Below are 17,431 nucleotides of genomic sequence, written 5' to 3' on the forward strand. Positions count from 1 at the left end.
AGAAAAAAAGAAAAGGAAAAAGCCCCCAAAAAGAATAAAGACATAAAAGACAAATCTAGGTAGATTCTTCTTGCCTTTGCAACATAAAAATGCAGAAAGACATCACCAAAATACACTGGCAAACATTACACAACATTAAACACATCAGTAACCCTCAGTGGGTAAGGGGATAATCGAATATATTAATAATGTAAACAAAGCTTTAAACAGTACAGTAGTACAAAACCCAATTATTTGATCTCTCTACACACAGAGACAAACAACATTCTTTCGCCTCACAGTCAAAAGGTTTCTTCATTCTCATTGGTCCAAAAACAAAACAAAACCTAAGCAGACACTGTGTGAAACATCGCTTAAGGCATATTCTTTGGACAACCACGTGCAGAAACTTAAAAACATTCATCTTTCAAGTATATGTGTAAACCTAATTTTCGCCCTTTAATTCAGGACTGGAAACTGGGTTAATCAAAGTGGATGGTAGCAAACATCTTCAATAAACAATCAGGACACCATAACAGGAGGTGACATCTCAGGCACAGGCAGTAGCAGGACAGCTGGCAGTGAGAGAGCTTGCCTGTGGTACACTTTGCGCGACTATGTGAAAAATTACTGTCATAACATACGACTAAATCAACTGCTCGGTGTCCATGTTAACAGAAAGCATGTAAAAATAAAAACATTGTGGCAGATCATCTAAAGCTGTGTGCACGCTGGAAACTATTCTCTCATCGAGCATCGCTTGCAGATATTTTGAGCTCTGGTTTCCTAGGTAACCCTCTAAAGTATTTACAACCCAGTAATATGTCAATCAGCAGTATCATACGCTTTCAAAGTCTCTAAATTTCCTGTCACTGTAGGTTATTTTGGCTACAGTTGCAGAACGACACTGACTTCTTCTATGGTTTCTGGTTGTCACATCGCTTCCTGCGTGGATGTTGATTCACAGCGGCGTAGCGACCGCAAACCGTAGAAGAAAGTGAGTGAAATGTGTTATGTGACTACATGTCACGTTTCACCTGCTGACAATGCTAACTGGATGAATCCCAAGATAAACTGTTCTCAACTTTGAGGCAAGGAATTGAAGTAACTACCAATGAGAACGCAGGATTCCATGCATTAGTGGGTTACCTAGGTAACAAATCAAGCAAACTGCTTCCTGTGTGGATGCAGTTTAATAGTGTTTCAGAAAAATTGACCAGCTTCACAGATTTCTATTGAAACTGAAACAGTAAAATACCGAAGACACAACTCGTATGTTCCCGTAGTTTTCCAGTCGCTTTGGATAAACTCGCATGAAATGTAGTCATGTGACAACATGTGTCAAATCCAACGGCTGCTTATTGTTTGATTCCCACAGCTTCCAGTACAGATACTCCTGATGACCTGAAATCCAGTAATGACCAAACTCTTGGGTGTGTCTTTGTAACGTTATGAGGAAACATAAATGGGCTTTGTGGATTATGAGAGGCGAAGCAGGTGAGAAAGGTCAAAGAAAGCAAAGGAAAAAGGAAAAGTGCAGCTAAAGGCGTCTTTGGTGCTTAGAAAAATTAATGGCAAACTTAAACTGTTTTCATGCAGATGCACAAACATTAACAAACACAGATGTTACCATGGTCTCAAACCTGCCATGTCCCTGTTAAAATATATTCCATTGATGCTGGTAGCGCGACTCCTTAAAGCCACCTCCCTCTGACCCCCTGAACATCCAGGACTGGACAAAGTGGGTTCAAAATACATTCTTCAAATAGTCACATTATCCGTCGCGAGTCCAAAAAAAACCAACACCAAAACAAAATAAGTTCAGTTTCAGCTGTGCTTTTTTTCCCCTCACAGCAAAGTCTTTTTCACTACGACACAAACTTAACTGAAGACAAGCCGACAAGCGAGCAAAAGTCAGAAACATTCACCGACCCTCTTTGGAGTCGGGCACAGTGCACACTGGCAGTACAGAAAGCTGTGTCAGGTGGTCCTCACACCTCGTGCTCCAGCATTTCCCTGCTGACCTGTCTTCTGCCTGATCAAAATTTGATTGCAGGTCTGGAACTAAATCTCAGTTCTGATTGGGTTTCTTCAGCAGCGGCATAGATTTGAGCAGGTTTAAACGTGGCGGCCGGTCAGAAAGTAGAGGGACCGATCCTCGTTGCAGTTGGCCGTCTGAAACTCGTCCCGCAGGCGGAACTGCCATTCGTCCTCCAGCTCCAGTCGGGCGATTGTCTGACGCAGGGAACTGCGGTCCTGACAGATCACACAGAGGGTGGCACCTGTGAACAAATTCAAGATCAAAAGTTAGATAGTAGGACATGCAGTGCCACTTTAATTATCAAGTTTAGCTGTTTAGTTCTCTATTGTGAGACAGATTGCATAATTCTATCATGTTAGATTTAACAGGGCTAGAAAGACATCCACGTGTGGCATAGTTTGCATCTAAGACACCAACTCATACGCAAGAACTGTCACTGCCTTCCAAACAAACTACAGGTGACCATGGCAACCTATTAGCAACCAAACCAACTGCAAGGACGTTTTTGGTGCAGCATTTTTTATATCTTTGTAACAAATTTCACCTAGCAACAGCGCACAACTTCCAGTAACCACTTACCAATCGGTTCAGGGATACAGATTTTCCCTTAGCAACCACTGGTTGCCAGGCAATCACCAGCTGCTCTCTATGCTTGCATGACTGGGATGTAAGCTACTGTAGTCAGGAACTGATTCTTATTTTGTAGAGACACCCAAACCTTGCCAATGTCCTTTTAACATCTGGAAGCTTTTATTTTGACAGTCTAGCACAGAGGAAGGTAGGGGGTGAAAATCTAAGAAAACAACCAGGTCATTTCCTATAACTATGTGTGGGGTCTTGGGAAAATATGAGCAACAAAGCATCCCGATCCCTTCCTTTAATCGTGACACTGATTTCATACCTTTGAGGAAGTCGAATTTCTTCAGGAGTCCAGAAACAACGAAGGAGTCACAGAGGTAAAGCAGCAGGCCACTGAACACCAGCCCCTGATGGTTCAGGTTGGTGGAGTGTGGACGAGAGTTGATGTAGCACACAGAGATCTGCAACAACAACAACAACAACAACAACAACAACAACAACAAAAAAAGAGACAAACTTCATTAATCACAGTCGGGAAAATGAAACTAACATCACGAACTTGCCTCGAAGTAACTGAAAGAAAACATTACGACTCCCTGACAGTTCCTGCTGGGAGCTCCCGAAGGTGTCTGCTCAAGCAAATTTAAAGTCGCCTTGTGGGTAAAAGTTTAAAACAAAAGATGTGCAAAAACTTGAGAAGACTGTGTGTACAGATAGATGGTCATTGCCTCCTATGCACAAATGTGCAGTAAATGCATTGTTAGCATTCACTGTGTGCACATGTGCGTGTATGCAGGTCAGAATGTTCTAAGAAGAACAGATGGGAAAGTCATGCAACATGCTTCTCTGTGGGTTAAAAAAAAATCTACATTAAAGTCGTGGAGCAAGTTTGCCTCATTTCTCTATACTATACAGATTAGAGCACCTTATAAAGTATATAACTCTGCATATCAGACAGAGAAGCACTCGATTTCTATCCAAAATGTGTCTATCACAGTAGTCTGGTATTTAAGCCTTGCCCTAAGTTTGAAATAGAGATTATTCTACTGTTCCTGCTTTCAACTGCAACCTCCAGGGAGCTCTCACCTCCGGGCTGAGGTTGAGGTAGCTGTCAATGGACAGAACTGGGTTGTCTCTGTTCCTAACAGCTTTCGGAAATAGTCTGTGACTGCAGCTCTGGAGGAACCTTTCCAGTAGGAACTGGGCCGGGGCGTCAAAGAGGGTCTGTTCGCTGTCTGGTGCACAAACATACTGCAACGGGCTGATTAGAGTGGGGTTTTCAATTTCCTTTGGAGAGAAGAAAGAAGTTTCATGTGAGCTGGTGTTACACACAGAAAGACAAGGACATAACAAAGCGAATAATTTTAATCACCTGAACACCCACCATGAGTTTAGGTTTGACCAGGAATTCTTTGTTTCTTCCCCCAACTGGAATGTGCTTCTTCATCAGGAAGAAGTTGTTGAAGCGGCACAGCAACAAGCCACTGCTATTAACCCTTAGATTAAAGTCCACCTCCTCGCAGCCATACCTGCACGGGACAGCAACGTCAGGTAACGGTGACAATGCACACCTCAGACCAACTGACTCACATGGCCTTCTCTGAGCTTACCGATTCAGGTCGTACTGGACGTTCTGCGTCAGGTCCACATTCAGCATGACAAAGTCATGGAGGTGACACCGACTGAAGGGATTGCTGGGAGACCTGCGAGCCAGGCTGCTGCTCCACTTGCGTGTGCCGCACACGGCGTACTGGGAGATCTTGGGCGTGTTCTCCATGTGCTGCAGCACCGTTTTTAGAGACACGTTGCTGAGACATGAGCCTCCATCTGATGTCTCACTAAGAAACCAATAGGGGAGGGCAATTTTACATATTTTGAACATATGTAAAATTGATTTTGAACAGAGCTTCGTTAACCGTAGCAACCAACTCCACTCTTACACTTGGGAAGCGCTTATTACCTTCCTTCTGCTGATTGGTGGGCGTTCCACTGCACACAGGAGTCGTCCATCATGACAATGAAAGGCCATATGTCTTGTCTCTTGACACCTTGCTCCTCCAGTCGGTTCCTCTCCAGCTCGAGGTTATGGTATGACAGCTCTTTGATCAAGAAGCGAGTTGCACCTTAAAACAGACAGGATTGTTTTTGTTAGGTTTTCACTTAAGATTTGATTAAAACTGATGCACCTTTAATTAACTTTGATAAAAGAAGTAATCTTTTCAAATCCCATGTAAGGGATATATTTGCATAGAGCTTGTATACATTTGCAAATTTACAAGTCTGATAGTTTAGAAAGACAATGAGGTACACTCTGTTGGGCTTTTTGTTCTTCTCTGTCACACGAACCCTCTGCATGTCCTCCTACACTACATTCATGAACCTCTTCTGAGGTCTTCCTCTTTCCCTCCTGCCTGGCAGCTCCATTTAGCCACTATCCGTCCTCTGCACATGCCCAAAACCATCTCAACCATTTTTCTCTAACATTTTTCCTCCAAATCGCTCAATCTGTCCGTTCTGATAACCGAGTAAAAATCTTAACATCTTCAACTCTACCATCCGTCTATTTATTTTTTCCAGTGCCCCGCTCTCCAAATCCTACATCATCTCAGGCTTCACTACCATCTTGTAAACCTTCCCTTTCACTCTCCTCATCTCTACCCACTCCAGCCTGCCTGCAGTCTCTACACTCTGTCGGGCACTGCAGATAAAAATATGTTTAGGTATTCAGCAGAGAAGTCTATCCTGATTAGAAAGCAGTCACACTGACATAAAGGGTCATCTTTAGCCCAATGCCATCTGCTTATCTGAGAGAAATGTTGTTTAGTTACACCCACTTCAGAAAGGCCTTGCACCTAATTGGCTGCACTACAAATCAGACTGATACAATAGATGGCTGACCTTCTCGCGTTGGGTAAGACAACAGGTAACCTTTCGCCTAGTTTAAACACAGCACTAAAAACAAGTTGAAAACACAACCATGGTAGATAATACACTGCAACGAATTACTCATTATCAACAGAGTGATAAGCTGTCATGTAAAGGCTGAACGCCACTGTGTGGACTTTCAACCACTAGTAGTGCTGTGGAGAAAGGCTTTCATAAGAGGGTCTCCATTTAGTTATTTTTGCTCATACAAGAGCGAGTGAGCAATGTAACACAAGTTCCTGCTATTCTTTTTTTTTTTAGCATCTGCTGCCATGCAAATCACGACAACAAACACAAGCGAGGGCAAGAAAAAACGATGATATGGGAAAAAAAATTTATATCGACTGCAAGTAGAATGAAATATTTTAAATATATTTTAGTTAGGATCAAAAAACTGTCAGGTTTAACAACAGAGATAGCTCAGCTGCTCACCAACTCCAGCGTTGTTGAACATGGCGGGCAGGACGAGCAAGATGTGGTTGGGCCAGTACTTCCTATAGTGAGGCATCTCAAACTGTTTGACCACGAGGATGTGCAGATGTGCTGCGCCCTCCGTGGCATGGAAAATGTTGAGCAGGCCGTGTTCTTGGCGTCCTGTGGTCGGGGTGAAGATTGGACTCCTGAGAAGGTCGGGGTCCTGCAGACAGATAAACACGGTTGAAGCAAAAGTAAACATGTGACCCAAACGGCGATTAGGAGGATTAAGGCGCGACAGATACTGCTGTCTTGAGCAAACTAACCTTGGTGGAGACCAGAGGCAGACGCATGCTCTCCAGGTGGCTGCCCTGATGACTGAAAACAAAGTGCTGCTCCTTAGATTTGGGAATCACAAACTGGAGCTGGACCTCCTCTCCCAGCATGGACGAGCAGAAGGTGAAAGCATGAAAAGTGCACTCCGACAGCTACAACACAACCACACACACATGTACAATATTAACACAAGGATGGGATATGTGCATCTGTAAGTCTGCAGTAAAGCAGAAGGTGTTGGTGGTGCATCTCACCTGTGTAGCTGCGCCTGCTTCACAGTAGTGATGGCACTGGTCACAGTGATGAAAGGCATTGTGGGCAGCAAACCTACTCTGACGTATCGACTTGGTCACTCGTGTGGCTGGAGTTTGGTTCTCTTTATCTTGCTTACAATCTATATAAACATAAAAAACGTAAGTTCATTTTTTAATAACACCCGATTAAAAAGCTGAACTCAGAGTGGGCAAGTTTGATGGGTTTTTTTTCCATGTTTTTGCTGACCTTTGAAAGACTTTAGCATCTTGTCAGAGTAAACAGGGCTGGCTTTCCTGAATTTAGGATCTCGGAGGTTGGGGTCAAAGGGCAGCTTTCGGACTTCCTCGATGTCCGGCCACTGGGTACTTACTAGAGTTGTGACCTCTGAATTTTCTGTGGAGGGTGATTTGATACATTTGTCACCATCAAATTAACTGCTTCATGTATTTCACAAAATGTGAAGGCCATTAAAAATAAACAAATCCCTATGAGTCTCACCTTCCTCCACTTCATCCTCATCATACACGTCGACCTCGAGCAGCCTGATAAGCATCCGAAACAGGATACGCAGAAACTGCAGGTAGGCGCCAGTTTTTCCCACCTAGCGAAGGAAAGGAAAGAATACCAGTAGAACTACAGTGACACTTAAATCCAGATGAGGAATTAACTGCATAAATTTATATGGATGCCAATAAATTTAAAGAAATTTTTTAAAAAGAATTCTCTGTATTCTATTTTTAAATCAAGTTAGTCACAAATAAGAAAAGGAGTATTTTCCACACGAGATTTGTTACCTGTGGGGGTCCACTGAGCAGCAAGCGTCGAGGATGCGGCACAGACGGCGCTTCATAATCAGCATGATGCTGCCGCGCGATGGTCCACTGGCGGTAGTACATGCTCTGCTCCGTCCCCTGCAGGGTGTGAGTGATAATGGGCCTCAGCGGACTGCTCCAGGCCACGTCTGCGTGAGGGAGCAGCGAGGAGGAGCTCAGCTGACTCCCAGAGTCCCCCGACAACAGATTGTAAGCCGCTCGCGACAAGATGACTGTGCGCGGTGATGCCCTCGTGGGCTCGCGATCGCTCTGCGTGGACTGGCTGGGCCTCTGGGTGGAGGAGGAAGATGGTGAGGGGGAGGAAGATGAGGAACTGGAGTAGAGGGATGGAGGAGCCTTGGAGGCTTTCGAAGGGTCGGAAGAGAGCGGGGTTCCCAGTGAGTCGCACTCCTCCTTAATTCCGAGTGTTGATGTGCCCATGTCTATGGTGACCATGCCTTCAGGCTGCGAGGTGGAAGTGGAGGGTTTCTGGAAAGAGTCTGCAACATCAGATGAGCTGACACCATTATCCGCCAAAGAGCCTGAGGGAAATATGAAAGACACACCCGCACATATATGTAACTAACAAGTGCTCACATGTTTGGAGGGTTTTTTTCTCTCTTTGGATTAAAACCAAATTTTCTACAAACCAAACTCATTCCAAAGCTATGACCCGCGTTCATTTACAGTACCCATGTATTATGGTCGACTTGCTTTACTGTAATCAGAAATCAATTAGAGTTAAGCTCATGTCAGTTACACTCTGGGTTTCCTTTAATCCAACATCACAGTAATTCACACTAACCAGAGGTTCTGGTTGCAGCGCTGCCGTTGCTCTGAGGTCTTTCCAGCTCATCTCCATCATTCAAGCTGGTGGCGACCTTCTCCACATCCGATTCCCGAGGGGCCATAGCCTTCTTTGGTTTAGGAACAACAACCCTGGATACGTAGGTGCATGCCAGACCCACCTCCTGTTCCAGGGCTGTACGAGTCAGGTAGCTGGAGTCTATCAGTCGCAGGTCGCAGTATTTCAAAGACCTAGAAGTGCACAAGGGAGTTGATGGGAGACAAGAGTTTTAGAGAAGAGCTAAACGGATCTTTGCTACATTTTATGTTAAAGAAACAGACATACTGAGCCATGTTATAAGCTAGGGTAGTATTAAGTATGATATTACTTGGGGAAAGTCTCTCCAAGAGGGTCTTTGCCCGTGAGGATGACGATGCAGGGCAGCCCTTCCAGATCCTCATAGGTGTGTGGCACCCAGTCTTCATTCTCACAGCCTTGCCAAGCCTGACAAAAAGAGATGAAAATCAAAGTGTGCCCTCTTCAGTTACAGGTTATTTATAAAAACTAAAAACAAAACAAAAAATGCATGAGACTTTAATCATGCAGACAAAGTATGAGGCAAAACAATTTTTTCATTGTACAAAAGTGCACAACAGATTCGCAAAATCATGTAAACTCCCTGATAATGACTGATCTGCAAAAACGCAGAAGGATCCCAACACTCTACATTCAGCAGAACACACTTCACACAAAGAAATCAGTCGTGTGACTCTGATTTTTCCTCACCCTGAGGCGACTGATAAAATTTCTGTGCAGGTTGAGCTCAGACGCAGGACTTCCCAGCAGCACTGCAAAGCACAGCTGCAGTCCCAGCTTGTCCCTCACGTCCTCCAGTCTTTCTCGGGCCAACATTGCCAGCTGCAGCGAGGGGATACGGACCAGCAGCATGTGGCCGTGGCCCTGGGAGCCCTCTCTGCTTGGAGCGTTTATCAAGTCCTCCACCATGGCCAGGGTCTCTGGAGTTATGTGGTCTCTCAGGGACGGGGAAGAGGTGAGAGCCATCATGGCCTCAGTGTACTGCTGAATCAGCAGGTAGCTGCGGATCACCATGCTGTGTAGGTGGGGATGTCTGGAGGTACAATCAGAGCTTTTTAACTGATTATAATGTCTACAGTTATTATGAGTTACCCACTCAGTGGAAGTAAACACAAAACTCTTCATGTTTGATTCATCAGTTTCACCTTTCCAACAGAGTGTGAACCATTTTCTCAAACGCATCATCATAGCGCAGGATGGGACTGGCCATGCCCCACTGCAGGGATCTGCTGTAGTCCCTCAGGCCAAAGTAGACCAGCTCGTCAGGAAACTGCTCCCTCTGCTGGACGATAAAGATACCGACATCAGTTTAGACAATGTGTCCTGACTGTTCTTAATGATACACTGCACACTGTTGAAACGCTGTGCCTAGTTACAAAACATGGAGTAAGTATCCTCATATATAATACTGGATAAGAAAGTGAGCCTAATGTGTTCTATAATATATTGGTTCCCTTTCTCTCTGACTTGTAACTCCTTAACACGAGGCTCGAGTTACTTTAGACCCTTTTTAAAAAATGTCTAAAACTGTAACTGCAGTTTCACCACAGCAGGGGGAGTAGCTAAACCACAGCACAGGAAATATGCCAGTGTGCTGCAGTAAAGTCATTTATGATAAATAATTCACATAAGAAATTAGCATTTGCCATTCCAGTGACTGCCTATCGTGGTGTTTTGTAGACCATTCTGCATAACTCATAACTAAAGAAACGTTTTAGTGTTTAAAAAAAAAAAAAAAAGTGGGGATAGGTTAATTGATTAATCTAAATTGCCCATAGGTGTGAATGTGAGTGCGAATGGTTGTCTGTCTCTGTGTGCTAGCCCTGTGACAGACTGGCGACCTGTCCAGGGTGTACCCTGCATCTCGCCCTATGACAGCTGGGATAGGCTCCAGCGCCCCTCGAAACCCTGAAAAAGGGTAAGCGGAAGCGAATGGATGGATGTAAAAAAAACAAACAAACATTCTCACCAGATTGTCGTTGGACGGCCAGTGAACTTCATTGTGGATGCTGATTCGAGACTGGCGGGTCTGCAAAGTGTAAGGGAAACAGCTGACCTGCAGGACCAAGAGGTTCATGGCATCTAAGACTTCTTGACAGTTCACCACCCGGTCAGCCAAACCCTGCAGCTCCCCGTGGCACACAGAGCCTGACAGGGCACTGAAAATAGATCAGGGTGGGGAAAGTGTTTGAATGAATTCATGGATATTTTTTTACTTACTATGATTATCCTAGCACAGCACTTAATAACACTCAACATGGTTTTGAAATAACAACTTTGTGCAAAAAGCTTTGTATGCTGGTCTAACTGGCTGATGTGTGGGAGGTCGGTCCAAAGATAATCCCCTCTGGGAAAAAGGAAGTGATCTGTTTTAGTGTTCTGGCAATAACAGAAAAAAATTCTTGGGAGGAAAAAAAACAACCTCAAAACAAAACAAAGAAAGACAAGTTATAATAGTTAGTTAACTAAAATTAAAGACTGAAACTGACATGTAGCATAAAGCAAAAGACTAAAATATACTACAGCTTTGCATGTTTCTAATCTTTGCAAAGGGGATCTCACTGGGTGACGACCAGCAAGACTGAAAGATTGAGCATTTCCCCATCATGATAATAAAGGGAATTAAAAAGAACTTTAACAATAAATGGTGTTTTGTTGTAAAATTACATGCCACAATGAGAAAAGACAGCACCTACTGGCCGTCGACAGTGTTCACATGACTGAACTTTAGTATTTGCACAAGCGAAGAAAGATTCTTACAATAACTTTAAGAATGTTTGACAACAACTTTAGCAAAACTCTCATGCTTTCATTGAAACATCAACATTTCTCTTCAATGGTGAAATAGCTTGAAAAGTCAGTTCTTCTTCTTTAAAGGCTGCTTTAAATTATCAGCAGAGCAAAACAAAGTGAGCCATAATGGTTTTAATGGGAGAATCTGTGCTGTCGGAGTCGCCTTTACCTTGTGAGGTCGACGTGCGAGTTGTCGTGAATGAGGACAAACAGAGTGTAGGGGTTCTGTTTGACTTTCTTCATGAAGGCCTCCATCTTGGCGTGAACATCACCGTCAAGACGCACCACATATTTGTCTGACTTCAGGTGGGCCGTGGAGGGGTCTTCATTTCCCAGGTCCACAAGTACACCTAAGGCGAAAACGTGAGGATTCCATACAGCACTGCAACAAAACAACAACAGTTCTTCCTTTGGGTTTGTACACACCTGATTGTCGGATGCGTTGTGCCGTCTGGTGGACCAGAATGTGAGACGGTGGGACCAAAACCAGGAAGTCCACCTTGCAAAAACGCCCTAAATCGAGGTTCTGTGTCCCTGAATCCGCGATGGAGCACACTTGAGAAAGAAGGCTACGAGCCACATTAAGCTGGGCCGGATAGATCTGGAAGCCCTTTGTAAAAAGATCTGCAAGAAGAAACACAAAAGTTAGCACCAGGATGATTATATGTGAAAAGCAGATCCTAACCACAGCAAAGTATCACTGCTTGCCTAAACAAACCTCCCCAAAACAAACTATGATGAAATTTAATTTAATTAATTTCAATCTTTTTTAAATGGTGCCAAATCACAACAGCAGTCACCTCAACCTGCACATGTACCGTAGCCACCCTTTTGTCAACAAATTACAACGAGATGAAAATAATCTGGAGAGACGAAATCCAGTCAGAACGATCAAACTGTGCAGTAAGATTAGTCACACACACGGTAACGAAAAGGAAAATAAGTGTAGATCTACATGGTTGATTTTATACACCTGTGATAATGGGACTTAAAAAAGAAAAAAGACTGAATTCAAAGTTTAAGAGGTGTGGCTCGCTGTGGGATGAGGTACAGGGCCAAACAACACTCCGTAGCTCAAACTAACCTTAACTGATTTTGTTCTGGACACTGGCCTGACTTAACATTGACACTGAATGAAGATCCACATGCTGATTTAGACAGATGTTGCTGCCTAGTCTTTGATTTGCCTGCTAAAAACTGAAAAAGACTTTGACAGCGAGCATGAGAGCGGTCTAACCTGAGTCTGATGGTGGTGACATGCTGGCAGCTTCCTGGGAGTGGATGTTGTCGGTGACATCGCCCTGAAAGGGCTGGATGACCTGTCCTTTCCGCCTGCGCTGGTATCGCACCAGCTGTTTGTCGAGGTTGTCCCCTGGAAACAAGCAGTCACCAAAGTTACACAGAGCGAGGGACGGGAGCAGGCTGTGCACTCAGTATCAAACATATCAGAGTGAATGTGTCACCACCACCACCGTCGTGCTTTTTATTATTAGCAGCGAAGGTTTTAGTTGATGTTTATCTCAATTCTAAACAACATTAATTCAAATATAGGAATTCCTTTATTTATTTTACACCGTTGCGTTTTCTGATCATGCTCACTTTTAATGTGGTTCAGTAACTGTCGTTTTGCTGCTAGTAGAGACAAAAATGATTAGTAAAAGACAAATTAGTATTTTTCTCAAGATTATTTTAATGAACACAACTTATGGATACTCATCTTACCCAGAGAGGTGGTTCTGAAATGAGATGTCAAGATGCTGACTTTCCCCGTGATGAGCTCGTAGCTGATTTCCTTCAGAAATTCATTGGTTGTGAGCATCCCTTCTGCTAAGGCCCGCGCTTGATACTTTCCTGAATCCAACAGGTAAATTTACATTAGAGTTCAGTCTAGATACTGCATCCCACACAAGTTTCACCACAAAGATGACACTCACCCAACACAATCACACAGAACTCGCTGCCGCTCATCTTAGAGGCGCATATAATGACCACATAGGTTGGCAGGCACTGCTGTTGAGGAGGACCCTCAGCCAGAGAGCGCAGCGACTCAGAGATGCCTTCGCCCAAAGAGTTGTTTGTGACCACCACTTGGACGCTGCCGCCAGAGACGCTCGCTTCCAGCCGAGCCAGCCAGGGTAGTTGGAGGGGGGAGATGGCAGGTCCCCCGGGACAGCACAGCATGGCCTTCAAGACTATCTGCTCCAGCTCCTCCCTCAGAGGAATCTGCTCTGAACCTCCAGAGGAAAATTCAAATATGAAAATCTAAAAACACTGGCATGAATCATTTCAGCAACACACACATCTAGCAGTGATTGTGTAGGCTGCTTACCTAAACGTGCAAAATACTGTAGAGTGAGCAGAATCATCGTCTCCACGCTGAGTAACCGGCTGCTGTTGAGCCCCAGAGCCTCCAGGGTTTTATCTGACAGTTGGCTGCTTTTATAGCAGCTGACCAGCAGGGGGCTCACCACTATGTCCCCAACATTTCCATAGAAGTAAGGTAAAGTGCCATGGCCTAAAAACAAAAACTTGGCATTAGATGAACCAGAAAAAAACCCTAACAAACAAACAAAAAAAGCCCACTTAAGATGTGTAAAACATTTAACATTTGAGCTATAAAACTTTGTAAGAAGCTAATTATTATTTTTGACTGAGTCGTTTTTTTGATGTAACATTGCCGTCTTGGTCAGGTCTCCCTTGAAAAATAGTTGTTAATCTTAAGGGGAATTTGTCATTAAATAAAGATTCAATAAATACATAAATAAAACTAAGCAGACCTTATTCCCACTAGCCACTTTATTAGGTACACGTGTTCCACTGTTTAAGGCAAAAAAAAAAAAAAAAAATCTAACAGGCCATCACATGGCACCCGCTTAAGTTCAGACTGATCCGAAGGGGGAAGAAAAGGGATTTAAGTGACTGAATCTGGCATGGTTTTTTGGTGCTGGGCGTGCTGGTCTGAGCATTTCAGAAACCTACAGAAATTAAGTGTAAATTTTCCACACAACCATCTCTAGGGTTTACAAACAATGGTCCAAATAAGAAAAAAACAAAACAAAAAAAAAAACAACACATCCAGTGAGTGTATGAATTTGAGTAAAAAAAGAAGACAGTCCGCTTCGAGCTAATAAAAACTCAGAAAACCACTCGTTACGACCAAGGAATGCAGACGAGCATCTCTGAACACTCAACACGGTGCACCCTGAAGGAGAAAAATATCTGAGGAATGTTTCCAGCACCTTGTTGAATCTATGCCAATAAGAATAAAAGCAGCTCTGAAGACAAAAGACGTCTAACCTGGTACTAGCAAAGTGTACCTATTTACTTGACGAAAGTGTATTCAATCGGATTAAGATTTAAAAAGATCCACAAAAATGCATCACACAGATTTTTTTACTGCCTTTTACAGTTTAAGCAAACAAAAAATACAATAATTTGCATTAAAATGGGTTTTATATGCGCTGAAAGGTGATGTTTAATATGAAGAAACATATCAGTGAATTAAAACTGGTACCAATGAGGATGACAGGTCGGACTCCTGCAGAGTTGAGTAGGTTGTCGGGCACGATGACCGTCTCTCCAATGGTGACAGGCTGGGGCTGAATGACGCCTATTACAGGTGGTTGAGGAGAGGCTACTCCTAATACCGGCCCTTAAGGATGATAAAGCAATTACGTGTCAGTACAAACTTTAGCCATAGTTACAGTTTAGGAGATGTTTCAACATGTTTGACATGCAGACAATGCTTCTGAGATACCAATAACAACAAGGATGCAGAAACACGCTGACTGGCTGTGAGTCAAGAAAACATTTTTTAAAAAGTCCCAGTTCCTGTTAACCAAGTCAGAAGGTAAGAAAAACATATTTTTGCTCATTGTCTTTTTCAGTGTTGTTGTATACTTTAACGCTTCAGAGTATGTGTCTCCAGTGCATCTAATGTCAGAACTATTAAGTCCCCTCAGCTCCTCAGGAGTCAGGAGTTGTTCCATAGTGCAGGACAAAAACCTCTGGGGAGGCAGCTTTTAGCTTTCATGGCCTGAACCGCCGGAACAGTCTGGTGACATACCTGAAAGCAGCTAGATGTACTGAAGTCTTTAAATATAAACCTAAAGCCTAACTTTTTGACTGCCGATGCTCTATAGAGATTCGTTTAATTTACTTAATTGTATCTATAACCACAGACTTTTACTCTCAGATTAGTAAGTCAATAGTAAGGATTGCGTGATTATAAACAGTTACTTTATCGAATATTTATTTATCACTTGCTTTACTGACTTCTTGTCAGCATTTTTTTTCTAATTTATTAGTACTAGTTTATGATGCTTTGCAATTACTCATCTTTCTAACTGCTTTTATTTCACTTATGTACACTTAGGGGACACTTTTTAAACTTTGTCTTAAATTGGTCTTCTCTTTTTACCAGTTGCTGTCTTATTATCTGCCTGCTAATTATCTGTAACTAGCCTGTATACAAATAAGACTGATTGTTTTAAAAGGGAAAACTTCAAATTAATTGACTAATATTAGTAAAATAAGCTCCTTATGCGCTGTATACTTTCTTTAAAGAGATGTTTATAGTTACATGTAAACTGGAGAGATGTGAGACATTTAGTGAAGACATAACATTATGTTCATATTTACAGACACATACAGCTGGATAGCTTTATCCTGGTGATCTCACCAGGACACAACACGGATTTAATGATGCTCCTGTTATGGAGAAAAAAATGTGCACATCCTAATTCCTGCAGTGGCTGATTTAGTGGAACAAAAGAACAATTTTTGTTGGTTATTTTATTAGCAACCATGTACACCCTGTTCATTCTGGCCCTTCTGCCCAGATTGCCTTTTTATTATTTCTGTCAGCTCGCCTAAATACACGATGTGGCAGAAATCTCTAATCGTGCAATTCTTTTAAATTCACTTGCCCTACAAACTGTCCAGCTCTATCACCATGGCAATGCTGGGTGAATCATCCTTAACAACCAGAGAGCGTCAGGGACATTAGTGCATACTCATCCTCAAACAGAGGCATGGGGAATGAGGGTGTGCAGACACTTCTCTGCACACACTCCTTTGCACACACATGCTCACCAATCCAGCGTTAATGGATAAAAAAAAAAAAAGGAACACTTGGTATAACAGGATAAATTTAAAACCCAGAAGAAAATAAACTGCTCAGCCTCCCCCTCCCCCCATCCCCCTGAAGGTGGCTTAACAAACAAACCTGGAGAACAAACTATTGGCCGAATAGCTGGCACAGGGACAGCTGTTGGCGGGACTGGCACCAACAAGCTGGGATGCCAGCTCCGGTGGCGCTTCTTTGGAGGGCCAGAGTTCATAGCAGACAATACTAAACATTAAAGACAGACAAGTAAGAAAAAATGTCAATACAGAAAATAATTACAAATAACACACTGTACGTATTCAGAAAGGATCCTACCGGGACTATCTCCTAAATCAGCAGTGCGATACCCCTGACCTTGAGGCCCTAAGGACATCTGGGAGGGGCTGAGTAATGGAGGGCGCCCATCAACAGCCAGGCTATTTGTTGGCACATTCACCCGAAGAGCTGTGGGTACTGAAACACAGATTACGCATTAATACAGTTTGTGAAACTGCAACATTGCCGAGATAATAAGCTCACAATAACAACGCTGACACGTTGTTTCTTTTTGGTGTAATGTTTAAACTCAAAGCACTGATTGACTCATTCTAGCCATCTAGTTATAAACTAAAGCCTCGTCTGTGAATGAATCACTACTGAGATTTCTTTACTCTTTAAGTCGTCTGCATGCAGTCACACACCAAATCTACCTTACATGCTTGCAAATCTCACCTGCTCAACTCTATCCATGCTTTTAACTCCTGCAACATTTATGCTACAATCTGTAGATTATCTTTGTGTGTTTTGAAATCATCCCCAATCTGTTTTGACCTGTACCTGACCACTTCCATGCTTTGTGGACTCTGATCTCTGCTCTCCCGTCTTGTTTTGTCTAACTGCCAACTTGCCTGCAAACTTCAGCTTTGTGCTTTTATCAATAATCCACCTTAAAACTGCTCCTGCCTTTCCAGTTTCTGTCACTATGCTGGTCTGCCTCCCTGCTCTCCTTACACAATGGTGCCATGTTGCGATATTTCAGCCTGCAGCACAGTGGCTAACTGCCAGCATGCTACAAAAAGTTGAATGGATAACGAAAAAGCGAACAAGTGATATGCAAATATAAAAATATTTCCCCCAACTATAACTGTCTGCAGAGTAACCAATGAATGAAAATAAGTCAGTACTAACGGCAGGCTATTGATTTCCTATACGTACACTCTTGTAGCAATTGGCCATGTTTCCATCTCATATTCACAGTGTATGCAACACACAAAAACATCAATTGCTATGCGTACCCTTAGCTTGTC

At 43.1% G+C, this 17,431-nt stretch overlaps 1 protein-coding gene across 27 annotated transcripts in view; it reads right to left on the reverse strand.

Annotated features, from left to right (window-relative positions):
* The window catches only part of greb1l (GREB1 like retinoic acid receptor coactivator), a 46,308-nt gene continuing 28,877 nt past the window's right edge, over positions 1-17,431 (reverse strand). For 14 of the 27 annotated variants that reach the window (XM_026150294.1, XM_026150296.1, XM_026150290.1 and 11 more), the window contains 26 exons: positions 16,461-16,598; positions 16,245-16,370; positions 14,532-14,669; positions 13,347-13,532; positions 12,952-13,251; positions 12,740-12,868; positions 12,617-12,649; positions 12,255-12,389; positions 11,444-11,641; positions 11,187-11,367; positions 10,194-10,383; positions 9,370-9,506; positions 8,915-9,257; positions 8,517-8,632; positions 8,147-8,379; positions 7,324-7,883; positions 7,028-7,130; positions 6,776-6,922; positions 6,529-6,668; positions 6,265-6,426; positions 5,957-6,161; positions 4,560-4,722; positions 4,210-4,437; positions 3,972-4,128; positions 3,686-3,886; positions 2,272-3,060 (listed from right to left, as the gene is read on the reverse strand). In XM_026150294.1, the coding sequence (XP_026006079.1) occupies positions 2,716-3,060; positions 3,686-3,886; positions 3,972-4,128; positions 4,210-4,437; positions 4,560-4,722; positions 5,957-6,161; positions 6,265-6,426; positions 6,529-6,668; positions 6,776-6,922; positions 7,028-7,130; positions 7,324-7,883; positions 8,147-8,379; positions 8,517-8,632; positions 8,915-9,257; positions 9,370-9,506; positions 10,194-10,383; positions 11,187-11,367; positions 11,444-11,641; positions 12,255-12,389; positions 12,617-12,649; positions 12,740-12,868; positions 12,952-13,251; positions 13,347-13,532; positions 14,532-14,669; positions 16,245-16,370; positions 16,461-16,598 (4,994 nt within the window). In that variant the 3' untranslated portion in view covers positions 2,272-2,715. The other 13 variants (XM_026150309.1, XM_026150308.1, XM_026150303.1 and 10 more) reach the window with 11 other exon arrangements.

The sequence above is a fragment of the Astatotilapia calliptera genome, chromosome 18, assembly GCF_900246225.1.
Source record: "Astatotilapia calliptera chromosome 18, fAstCal1.2, whole genome shotgun sequence".
Lineage (NCBI taxonomy): Eukaryota > Metazoa > Chordata > Actinopteri > Cichliformes > Cichlidae > Astatotilapia > Astatotilapia calliptera.